The 12,401-nt window shown below is 41.9% G+C and overlaps 1 protein-coding gene across 1 annotated transcript; it reads right to left on the bottom strand.

Annotated features, from left to right (window-relative positions):
* Positions 1-1,299: 1,299 nt before the first annotated feature.
* Positions 1,300-10,843, bottom strand: LOC127650800 (uncharacterized). Its single transcript, XM_052136437.1, has 8 exons — positions 10,778-10,843; positions 2,580-2,696; positions 2,369-2,485; positions 2,156-2,272; positions 1,943-2,059; positions 1,730-1,846; positions 1,517-1,633; positions 1,300-1,420 (listed from the first exon to the last, which is right to left on the bottom strand). Exons 1-8 carry the CDS (start codon positions 10,828-10,830, stop codon positions 1,300-1,302), a joined length of 876 nt encoding a protein of 291 aa, XP_051992397.1. The 5' UTR covers positions 10,831-10,843.
* Positions 10,844-12,401: the final 1,558 nt, after the last annotated feature.

The raw sequence follows: 12,401 nt of genomic DNA, 5'->3' as shown, positions 1-12,401 counted from the left end.
GGAAAGGCTTTTGATGCTTTAACACTCTGCAGTCCTGAAGTCTCTTAGTAGAATTTTAATGAAGGATAATTAAACTTGCTCTGTTTGAGAATGACTGATTTCGGTTCAATCTTTTACTTAAAAGATGGTCATTTTGCACCATGTGCATGCGCAAAGACGTAACTTGAAGATATGGTCAGTAAACTAATCAGTGAACAAATCTGAATGAATCCTTTTAGTGAAAGGAATCAAAATAGTCTAATCACTGAAATGAATCAAAATCACCACTACTAATGAATGGGAAAAATAGGAATGCCCAATGGCCATGTATGTAGAAAGGAGGCACTGCCTTACAAGGCAAAAGAGACAATCACCTTTTAGATACGGACATCGCCTGTCAATCAACCTGAAATTGCACATGTGCATTAGCTAAACAAGCTGGTAAAATTGTGTTTTTCATCATGATGAGATAAAAAAATTTTTTTAACATACCAGTGTTGGCAGATTTTACTGCTGGTGTGAAATATGTTCTTTTAGCGTAATCATTTTAGAGATTTCAGTCTTTCCCCATTCAAGTAGAGGAACTGCACTTTTATGCTGCTTGTTTGCATAGAATATAGCTGCATGTATTGAGTTATTTCAATGAAAAAATTAAGTTTACTTGAATCCATTTGTGTTGTGACAAATGTATTATTTCTTTGTTTAAGAAAACTGGCAGGGGATTTTTAGTTCCCAGCATGCTTTGGACTCAATAGGAAGAGTAAACATTAAAAGTACAGTAAGTGTTATTTTATGTGTTTTTGTGAAAGAGGAATATAAAGTAGTATATATTCTAGTATTGAATGTTATGTTCAGATTCAGAAGAGTTACTGTTATGTTGACGTTTTGGGGGTTACCATTTTGGTGAAGTGGAGCTTGAGTTTATGATTGAGCTATGATCTTAGGACAGGTACATGACATGTGGTACAAGATATGTATTTATTTCTTTTTTGGACAACTTCTGTCAACCAAACTGCACTCATTAGTGCTTCATATATTTAACACACTCAAATTCATTGTTTAATATATGAAGAACTTAGGGCTCTAAAGAGATAGATATGTTTTAAAAATGGGGTTTAATTGGGGTTATTTTGACATGTCCAATTTTCTTGGGTTTATCCAATTCAATTAGGTTCCACCACATAAAGTATTTGAGCTGAGATTTTACATTTAAACACATTAAAATATGTTGAATCACAGTCCACAATCAAGTTCAGCCAAATATTTATTTTGGTGTGCATTATATCAAAATACTAATTGACCGATCATGACAAAACTGTTTTACCTCACTTCAGTTGATGTGTGTTCACCCTTTAATTCAGTTGGCACATCCACAGACTGGTCACTCTTCATGGACACACAGCTGGACTCTGCTGAGTCTGATCTCTTCATATGAAGTTGACTTTAACAGAATAAAGACAAGAGTTGATACAGTAGATTTTCTTTCTCATACAAATAATCTAATGTATCTCTATCTATCTCGACAAAAATGTTGTACCTCAGACCAGTTGATGTGTGTTCACCCTTAAAATTGAATGGCTCATCCACAGACCGGTCACTCTTCATGGACACACGGCTGAGCTCTGCTGAGTCTGATCTCTTCCTATAGAGTTTACTTTAACAGAATAGAGACAAGAGTTGATACAGTAGATTTTCTTTCTCATACAAATAATCTACTGTATCTCTATCTATCTCGACAAAAATGTTGTACCTCAGACCAGTTGATGTGTCTTTACCCTTAAAATTGAATGGCTCATCCACAGACCGGTCACTCTTCATGGACACACGGCTGAGCTCTGCTGAGTCTGATCTCTTCCTATAGAGTTTACTTTAACAGAATAGAGACAAGAGTTGATAAACTAGATTTTCTTTCTCATACAAATAATCTACTGTATCTCTATCTATCTCGACAAAAATGTTGTACCTCAGACCAGTTGATGTGTGTTCACCCTTAAAATTGAATGGCTCATCCACAGACCGGTCACTCTTCATGGACACACGGCTGAGCTCTGCTGAGTCTGATCTCTTCCTATAGAGTTTACTTTAACAGAATAGAGACAAGAGTTGATACAGTAGATTTTCTTTCTCATACAAATAATCTACTGTATCTCTATCTATCTCGACAAAAATGTTGTACCTCAGACCAGTTGATGTGTCTTTACCCTTAAAATTGAATGGCTCATCCACAGACCGGTCACTCTTCATGGACACACGGCTGAGCTCTGCTGAGTCTGATCTCTTCATATGGAGTTGACTTTAACAGAATAGAGACAAGAGTTGATACAGTTGATTTTCTTTCACATAGAAATAATCTACTGTATCTCTATCTATCTCGACAAAAATGATGTACCTCAGACCAGTTGATGTGTCTTCACCCTTAAAATTGAATGGCTCATCCACAGACCGGTCACTCTTCATGGACACACAGCTGGACTCCGGTGAGTCTGATCTCTTCCTATGGAGTTGACTTTAACAGAATAGAGACAAGAGTTGATACAGTTGATTTTCTTTCACATAGAAAATCTACTGTATCTCTATCTATCTCGACAAAAATGTTGTACCTCAGACCAGTTGATGTGTCTTCACCCTTAAAATTGAATGGCTCATCCACAGACCGGTCACTCTTCATGGACACACAGCTAGGCTCCTTTGAGTCTGATCTCTTCATATGGAGTTGACTTTAACAGAATAGGGACAAGAGTTCATATTTGTTCATTTAAATCTCATGAAGGCAATTAAAAAATCTTCTTCTACCAACATTTGTGCATATGACAACACAATGATGTGACAGTGATGTGACAAAGCTGGATGTCTGAGTGGAGTTCGAAGAATAGCATCAGATTTATAGACAATTGGGCAGGTTTTTTTGGGTAGACCTGACCTGCTAAAAAGAGATGGACATCATCCTTCCAGGGAATGTGCTGCTCCCCTCTCTAGTGATATGGCTCATATAGTCTTAATAGTGTTAAGGTGTGTTGCACCAAGAGAGATTAATCTTAAATTTTGATTAATTCAAGGTTTATTCGAAAATTCTGTTGCACCAAAATTTAAAGGGAATGCCCACCCATAATGAAAATTCTCTCTTTATTTGCTCACCCTTATTATATTCCAGGTGTGAATGACTTTCTTTCTTCAGCAGAACACATTTGAATAAAAACAGAAATATATCTCAGCTCAGTAGGTCATGAAAATGCAAGTGAATGGCGATTTCTCTTTTGAAGCTCCAAAAATCAGACATCATCAATATGACTCAAGCAGTTAAATTATAGTCTTCTAAAACAATATGATAGCTTTTGGTGTGAAAAAAGATAAATATTAGTATTTAACTCTCTTTATCTCTAAAATATCACTTCCGATAAGCTTCAGGAGAGGATGGAAATCATGCGGTTTCTCATCTGATGTATTTGCTTTGGCATGTTGCAGATGTTATCTCACGTTCTCCTCTTGATTGAGACATCTGTTTCTTTACTCACACAAACACACCATTGTGAGTAAAGAAACAGATAAATACAGTTCCCCTTCTGTCACTCACTCGACGATGTGTCGATGTAGTGACACTAAGGGTTGATCTCGAGAGCCCGAGACACCTTCAGATCTTTGAGAAAAGGCCAATGAGAATTGGCGAGTAGAATTTGCATGCCACTCCCCCCGACATACGGGTATAAAAGGGAGACTGGAATGCAGATTCATTAAGATTATTTCTTCGGAGCCGAGCGGTTGTACGAATCCATTCACCTCTTCAGCGCATATGCTGTTGGATATACGGTGCATTCCAGCGGCTTCTCTGCCCCTGGGTGCTTCGACAGCGCTTTAAAATAGCTTTTTCTCTAAAAGACTATATTCTACTATTAGAGCAGCCACAGTGACGTTGAATGTCTATAAGACGTATTATCTTTTTAAAGATGCCTTTCCGTCGCTGTGCAGTTCCTGGATGCAGTCATTACATCTCCACCTCTGACAGTTACGATCACTGCCTCACGTGTCTGGGCCTGGATCACATTGAGGAAGCGTTCGTGGATGGTTAATGTTCTCATTGTGAGAAAATGACCATGGCAATGACATGCAATGCCACTTCAGATGTCCCCCGTGCTGGTCATTCTACCTACAGGTACGAGGCCGCCCTGGTTGACGCTGAAGGCGATTCGGGGACTTTAGTGCGTACGGTTCCGCCGGGTAAAACCCCACTGACCACCCACTCCCTGGTATGCTCGTTTGTGCCCGTCCAGTTCTGGGATGAGACCCAGTTCAGTGCCAGCCTAATTTATCTTTCGGAGCTTGTGAGCTGGATGAAATGTTGACCGCTGCATTGAAGAGTGCCTTGGTGATGTCAGACGCAGAGGACTCGACTGGGCTGCCGCCTTTGGGTGTGGCAGCCCAGTCTGAGGCCGACGCAGAGCTGACCGTCATGCTTGCCCGGGCCGCTGCGAGTGTTCGGCTTGAATTGAACCCTCCACCCACCCCTGAGCACTCGTGGCTCACGGCCATGCCCCTGCTCCCGCAGGAGAGCTTCTCGGCCGACTGCGAAGACCCCAGGAGGGCTTCCAACTGCCCCTGAGACAGGATACCAGAGGATCGATCAATGCATCACACAAACCACTCCCCCGGTCGGCCGGTGGTGACAAGCCAAGATGATGGCCCCAGAGGCCCTCCTCCTCAGTCACCAGCCCGCCTTATGCCGGGCGCCTTATGTCGGTCCCGCTGAGGACACCATATGCCCCAGGCTCCTGGGGCATATGGTGTCCTCAGCGGCGGTCACGCAACTCATGATGCATATGAGACAACTACAGCACTGGCTCCAGACCCGAGTCCTGAGGTATGCATGGCGCCGTGGCATACATCGCGTGTCTCTCATGCCCGCCTGCCACCGCCTTTTTAGCCCTTGCATTCCTGTGGGCTGGAGTTCCCATACAGCAAGTGTCCAGATGTGTTGTGGTTACGACGGACGCTTCCAAGACCGGCTTCCAATCAGCTGCTGGTTCATGGACAGGACCTCGCCTGTGTTGGCACATCTACTGCCTCTAGTTGCAGGCAGTACTGCTCGCCGGAGGCTATTGCCATTGATCCAGGGCAAGCACGTGTTGGTCCGTATGGACAACATGACGACAGTGGCTTATATAAACCACCAAGGTGGTTTACGCTCATGTCGCATGTCACAGCTCGCCAATCACCTCCTCCTCTGGAGTCAGCGGCGACTCAGGTCGTTGCAGGCCACTCAAATCCCTGGCAACCTCAACACCACAGTAGATGCTTTGTAGCAGCAAGTGACACTCAGGGACAGTGGAGACTCCACCCCCAGGTGGTCCAGCTGATCTGGAGTCTATTCAGCTCTGGTATGTTCTAACAGGAGCTCCCCTTTGTACAGATGTGCTGGCACACAGCTGGCCCTGGGGGCTGCGCAAATACGCGTTTCCCCCGTGAGCCTACTTGCACAGGTTCTGTGCAAGGTCAGGGAAGACGAGGAGCAGGTTATTCTCGTGGCTCAGTATTGGCCCACCCAGGCCTGGTTCTTGGACCTCATGCTCCTCGCCACAGCACCTCCCTGGCAAATTCCCCTGAGGAAAGACCTTCTTTCTCAGGGACGAAGCACTCTCTGGCACCCACGCCAAGACCTCTGGAATCTCCATGTCTGGTCCCTGGATGGGACGCGGAAGAGCTAACTGGTCTACCACCCGCAGTGGTTAACATGATCACTCAGGCCAGAGCACCATCTACAACCCTCCTAGGCCGTGTCTCTTTCCCTCATGGGACCTCTCTGTGGTCCTTTTAGGCCTACGGAGAGCCTCGTTCGAGCCCCTAGAGTCAGTCGAGCTAAAGGCTGTCTCATTGAAAAGTGTCGGGGACCTGCAAGCATTCTCTGTCAGTGAAGAGTGCCTAGAGTTTGGTCCAGAAGACTCTCACGTGATCCTGAGAACCCGACCGGGCTATGTGGCCAAGGTTCCCATGACCCCTTTTAGGGATCAGGTGGTGATCCTGTAAGCGCTGGAGACAGACCCAGCTTTATCGTTGCTGTGTCCAGTGCATGCTTTGTTCATCTACTTGGATCGCACTTAGAGCTTTAGATGCTCTGAGCTGCTCTTTGACTGCTTCGGTGGACAGCGGAAACAGAACGCAGTCTCCAAACAGAGGCTTGCACACTAGATCGTGGATGCCATTGCTTTGGCCTACCAGGTCCAGTCCATACCCGCCCCCTTGTGGGTTCGAGCACACTCTAAAAGGAGTGTGGCATCCTCGTGGGCACTGGCCAATGGCACCTCTCTAGCAGACATCTGTAGAGCAGCGGGCTGGGCAACACCCAATACCTTTGCAAGATTTTACAATCTCCGGGTTGAGCCGATTTCATCCTGTGTTCTTTCAGGTACGAAAAGGTAAGTTTCGTTATGCGGGGCAGCTGGCCGGGTGTACCATTTGTATACAGCACCTTTCCCCTCCACGAGGTGAAGCTGTGTGCTCTTCTCTCCTATGCATGTTCCAGGTCTGTGAACCCTGCTTGTCCTTCCTCCTAGCACTCTGACTCATGAGTTCAGCGGAGGAATTCACAGTCGGACGCAGTATGTGTGCTAACATGCCCTGTACTGGGGTAAGTGCTCCACAGGTCTTAGTTACCCCGGTAACCTCCTGTGATGTATCTTCTGCGGTACGGTCTCCCTTTTTCGGTAGACCTGCATCTCCCTTGGCAGATTCCTCTCTGCCCCAGTCATTGCATTTATAGAGCTTCTCCCCTACGAAGGGCAGGACCTACCACCGCACCACTTCCATATGCGGCCTTAGGCCCATATGATGTATTCGCCACTTTATTACCCTTCCTTTCAGGAAAGGGTGTGGCCTTTTTCCCTTAAAGAATATGAATCCACATTCCAGCCTCTTACTTCCACTTCTACTCGCCAATTCTCATTGGCCTTATCTCAAAGATCTGAAGGTGTCTCGGGCTCTCAAGATCGACCCCTAGTGTCACTATATCGACACAACATCTCATTCCCTCCATCAGGGAATGGAGGTTATGACAGTAACCAAGTGGATCTAAACCAAAACCAACCAAGCTACTGTACAGCGTTCCTCAATCTAACTTGTAAACAGCGCTGCTCTTCCAGCTGTGATGCACTTGCCTCAGTTCTTGTGTTTCAAATGCTAATGCAATTACATCACACGTGTATTTAAGTAAAAAAGTACTTAAATATTGATCTTTTCGCACCAAATGTGATCGTGTCATTTTAGAAGACATGAATTTAATAATTTAATCATTATTGTTTGTTAATGAGTAATATAAATGATGTTTATGCTGACTGTCTGTGATTTTTGGAGCTTCAAAAAAGAAATCTCCATTCACTTGCATTTTAAGGCCTAATGAGCAGATATATTTTTCTATTTTTCTTCAATGTGTTCTGGTGAAGAAACAAAGTCATTCACATATGAGGGTGAGTAAATAATGAGAGAATTTTAGTTTTCTAATACTCACGTCAGTCAGCAGCATAGGCTCTTTATTTCTGGCCACATTATAGTGGCACTGATGGGAGGGGAGGAGGTCGAGCAGAGATTTGCATGTCTTGATTCTTTGTGAAAATGCTGCTGCAACATTTTCTCAACTTAGTTGATCAGCCCTGTGTATTAATGATCTACAGCTAGATTCAGAATCCATCATGGTGGACAAAATTATTTGCAAGTGAAGGTTTTAATCACAGGTTAAAATTTGAATCTCTTATATTTTTAAACCGTAATTAAAAGAAGTGGTGCAACACAACTCTAATTAAAATAAAACATGGATCAACGAACCATGGATTAGCTATAAACTTAATTTAAAGAAAAGGTTCACCCATAAGTGGAAATTCTCTCATCGTTTACTCATGTCATGCCATCCCAGATGTGTATGACATTCTTTCTTCTGTAGAATACAAAGGAAGATTTTTTAGGTCCAAACAATGCAAGTGAATGGTGACCAAAACTTTGCAGTTGAAAAACAAATTAAGGCAGCATTAAAGTAATTCATAAGACTACAGTGGTTTAATTCATGTCTTTTGAAGCGATCTGATTGGTTTTGGGTGAGAACAGACCAAAGTTAACAATCTACTTGGCCATCATGATTACAAGCTCAATTTAAACTCCTAGCATCATCTATAGCTCTGTGCATGTGTCAATCACTTGGAAGTTTATTCGAGCTTGAAATCGTGATCATGCCATGAAATAGCTAGATGTACAGTTAAAAGGGAGATATATTTGGTATGTTGTTACCAAAAACCAACTGGATCACTTTAGAAGATATGGATTAAACCACTGGAGACATATTATTGTTAATGTGCTTTTATGTGCTTTTTGGAGCTTCAAAGTTTTGCTCACCATTCACTTGCATTGTATGGACTTACAGAGCTGAAATATTCTTCTAAAAATCTTTGTGTTCAGCAAAAAAAGAAAAGTCATAAAAGTCTAGGATTGCCTACAGATGAGTAAATGATGACAGCTTCTTCTCCCAAGCAGTCAGACTTTTGAACACTTGATCTATCAGGATCAATAATTAGCACTGCACTTTATTAATCTTATATCTCACACTGGACTGTCAACATGCTGCCTTAACAGACCTCAATTCAACTACTTATATATATTTCATATACTCCCACTTATTGTATATTGTGTATTCTATATTGTGTGTATTGTCTACTGTACATTGTATATAATTATTGTGCTGTGTAAGTATGTGTACATTTGATATGTAAATTGTGTTGTGTAAGTATGTTGTTTATTGTAATTGGTATATGTCTCGTCACTGTCATGACTGCTATGTTGCTCGGAACTGCACACAAGAATTTCACCTACTGTTGCACTTGTGTACATGGTAGTGTGACAATAAAGTGATTTGATTTGATTTGATTTTGATTTGAGAATTCTCATTTTCGGGTGAACTATTTATTTATTCCTTATTGGTACAACCCAGCCTTAGTGTTTGACTAACCGGGCTCAGGTCAGGAAGCAGACAAACTGGCTAAACCGACCATCTGCTGCTGCCTTGAGACGTCACATAGGTCATTTAAAAAGCAACACATAGAGACTTTATCATCTATAAAGCTTTACTCAGATTGACGGGTGAAATCATGTTCTGTGAGCTTGCATTGTCTCACAACACAATAAGATGTGTTACAACAAACTTAACTTGTACATAATTTATAAATTTAAATAAATTAATTGAATATCTACTGCACATATGCCTAAAACATTATGTTGTGATGAAGTGCAACTTCACCTGAGCTGAGAGGATCGTGCTGGCCGCCCTTTTACTGGATTTACTGGATAAGTAGAAATTAAGCATCCACGCGTGAGATTTATTATACTGTATATTAAGTTTAACCCTGTGTACTAGTTTTGATATTATCTTATTAATGTCTGATGTCTAAATTTTATCCAGATGGGATGTTTAGCTAAAGTTATTTGTATTTTAATTTAATTATCATGGAATCTCCAAGCATGAAATCATATTTGTGGAAACGTAGAGAATACACAAGGCATGGTTATTTATGTAACACATTTCATACACAATGGTAATTCAAAGTGCTTTACATAAAAATTATAAAGCAAATACATATAAAATATTGTTTTTTAAACCAATCGAGAACAATAAATATGAATAAAAGTAATAAAATAAACAATAAAGACCTTTTAAATATATTACAATGAATTAAAAAGGATAAGATAAGATTACAGATTTAAAATGATACAGTGCAATCCACTTATTTCTCATGCAGGTTAAGAAATCTCCATGGTTCTGCACAAGTTAGCCCTTTGACAACATTTGGATCGATTGCATCAGAAATTAATTTCGTTATTTTTGGATGAACTATTAATATAAGACATTGTTGAGATCTCCTCTGAAACTCTAGAAGAAACACATGTGAGGTTACTGGAGTCTTTTTCTCTGGAGAAACATCTGAGAAGCTGGAGATTTCAGCAAAATCTCAGTTTGTTCTCCAGTTAAAGAGATCTCATTTGTGATTTATCTTTCCTGGGTATAGACGGGGATAGTTCCTGGGAATTACCAATTCCCAATGCGCTCCATGTCCTCGTGGTGACTCACCTCAATCCAGGAGGATTCAATTGCCTCTGTGTCTGAGACCGTCAATCTGTGCGTTTTATCACGTGGTATGTTGAGCGCATTACCGCAGAGACATAGCGCCTGTGGAGGCTTCCTACAATTTCACTTCTGCTTATTTGATGAAGATATATTTGAGCACATGACATTACACAGCAGATCTGATCTGAATGCCACCAAAGAAGGAAAGAGTTTCAGCTACGACTGAAGAGTTTCAAATGTACATGCCAATAAATGCACAGAATTGATGTACACTATACAATGCAATGTGCTGCTTTCTGATAAACTGTTTTCACAAGAATTAAATGATCAAATGTACTTTTACAGGAGAAACATACACACAAATGACCTTTGACCCCAATCCTAAATTATGTGCATTTTAGTTTGATGGTTTGTTCTGCATTCATCTGTATTTGTGTCTAAAAATGTTCAGAGAAACACATTTGAGTTTCACCTTCTACATATGACTGACTGTACAGGTTTTTCCAGTTCTGTCTGTGACTGAATCAAACCGGTCTTACTGTCATCTGACTGTAGATCTCACTTTACCCAAAAGCTGTTTTCACATGTTTATACTTGAGATAATCCAGTCTGTTCTCATTTCTCCTCAGTGTTTTTATACTGTAGTGTTGTGCAGCATATCAGAAATATCTATCAGTGTATTTTATTAAAGCATTGAAATCCTCTGACCTCTTGACCTTCCCTGTGTCTGTCTGTCCACTGAGATCCTTTGTGGAGTCCATGACATCATCTGAACAGTCCACTGAACACCTGTCAACAAACGGGACATCATCTATATTTGTGACGTGTTTATTTGTTCAATACTGACACAACGTTTCAAGTCAATAGAAGAAATAACATTTCAGTGCCAAAGAAACTGAACACATACTGATGTTATGAGTGTAGGAAGGCAGGAGAAGGCAGACGGGAGGTTTGGATCGAAGTGCGGCTTTATTTGCAACAATAACTAAACAAACACAGGAACAAATGAAAAGTCCACGATGGGAAAATCAAACTAAACACAAAATAACATCCAGGAGAACACGGGTAGAGAACATCCACGAAGGGCAAGGAAACCTCGAACGAATACACATGAGAACAAGAGCAAACCTTAACAAACATCCAGGAACATCAAGGAACATGAAGAGACATCAACAAACATCATCAACGATCGACAAAGGAAAGGGGAAACAGCAGGGTTTAAATAAACAGACACGATAATGACAAAATAATAATCAGGTGAGGACAATAACAAAAATAGTGCAAAAAAGCCAAAACAGAGCCCTGGGGAACACCACAGTACACAGATGCTGTTGATGAGACATCATTTTGAACTCTGACTGAAAAAGACCTGATCAGTACGACGAGAACCACCTCAAGGCTGTTCCAGAGACACCAACACCTTTTCTAAGCCTTTCCACTAATATACAGAGATCGACAAAAGTCAAAAGCAGCTGCAAGATCTAAAAGAATCAGTACAGAACATTTACCTGCATCAGCTTGCATTAACAAATCATCTGAAACTCTAAGGAGAGCAGTTTCAGTCGAGTGCAACCGATGGAAGCCAGACTGACATTTCTCAAATACATTATAGGCATCAAAACAGCTGTTAGTTGATTAGCAAACTCTTTTTCCAAAAACTTAGTCATAAACAGTAACCTCGGTTCACTGAGAGGAGGGAACGACTATTGCGTAAGTAGCTTACGCTATGGGAAAACTCAGTTTCTCGAGAAATATTGAAGTCTTTATGTAAAACGCATTGCAGCTGCACAGCAGACAGTGATGAGCGAGGCAGCTCGGTCATTGGCTGTGCTGCGGCAACTGCTCGAACCAGTGACGGGGCGACTTAGAACGCGCGACCAATGGGGGCGCTGGCCCGCATTCAGCGGCTCAGAGCCTGCTGAAATTAGCATATGAGGGCTATATAATGAACGTCCCGTCATGCCAGTTCTTTTAGGTTCAATCGACTGAAGCTGAACTGACCAAGCACAGACACGGCAGCTTACGCAATAGTCGCTCCCTCCTCTCAGGGAGCCGAGGTTACGTTAGTAACCGAGTCGTTCCTCATCGAGAGGTCTCTCCTATTAGCGTAAGTAGCTTACGCTATGGGAACACCATGTAAAACGCCGTGCGTGTTGACTTCGCTCTATAAAGCCAGAGGCAGGTGCCTGAGCCTTAAAGCAAAGTGATATTCCACGAGCCGGCCAGCGGCGAGCTATATAGTGGGGTATGACAGGGCCCTTGCCTTCAAGGTGGGGCTCCTTGTACAAACACAAGCACATATCTCATGTACTGAGCTTTTGTGTACTGGTAC

Source organism: Xyrauchen texanus, chromosome 10, assembly GCF_025860055.1.
Source record: "Xyrauchen texanus isolate HMW12.3.18 chromosome 10, RBS_HiC_50CHRs, whole genome shotgun sequence".
Classification (NCBI taxonomy): Eukaryota; Metazoa; Chordata; class Actinopteri; order Cypriniformes; family Catostomidae; genus Xyrauchen; species Xyrauchen texanus.
Note: the sequence above shows the minus strand (reverse complement) of the source record. Positions and strands in the feature narration are given on the sequence as shown.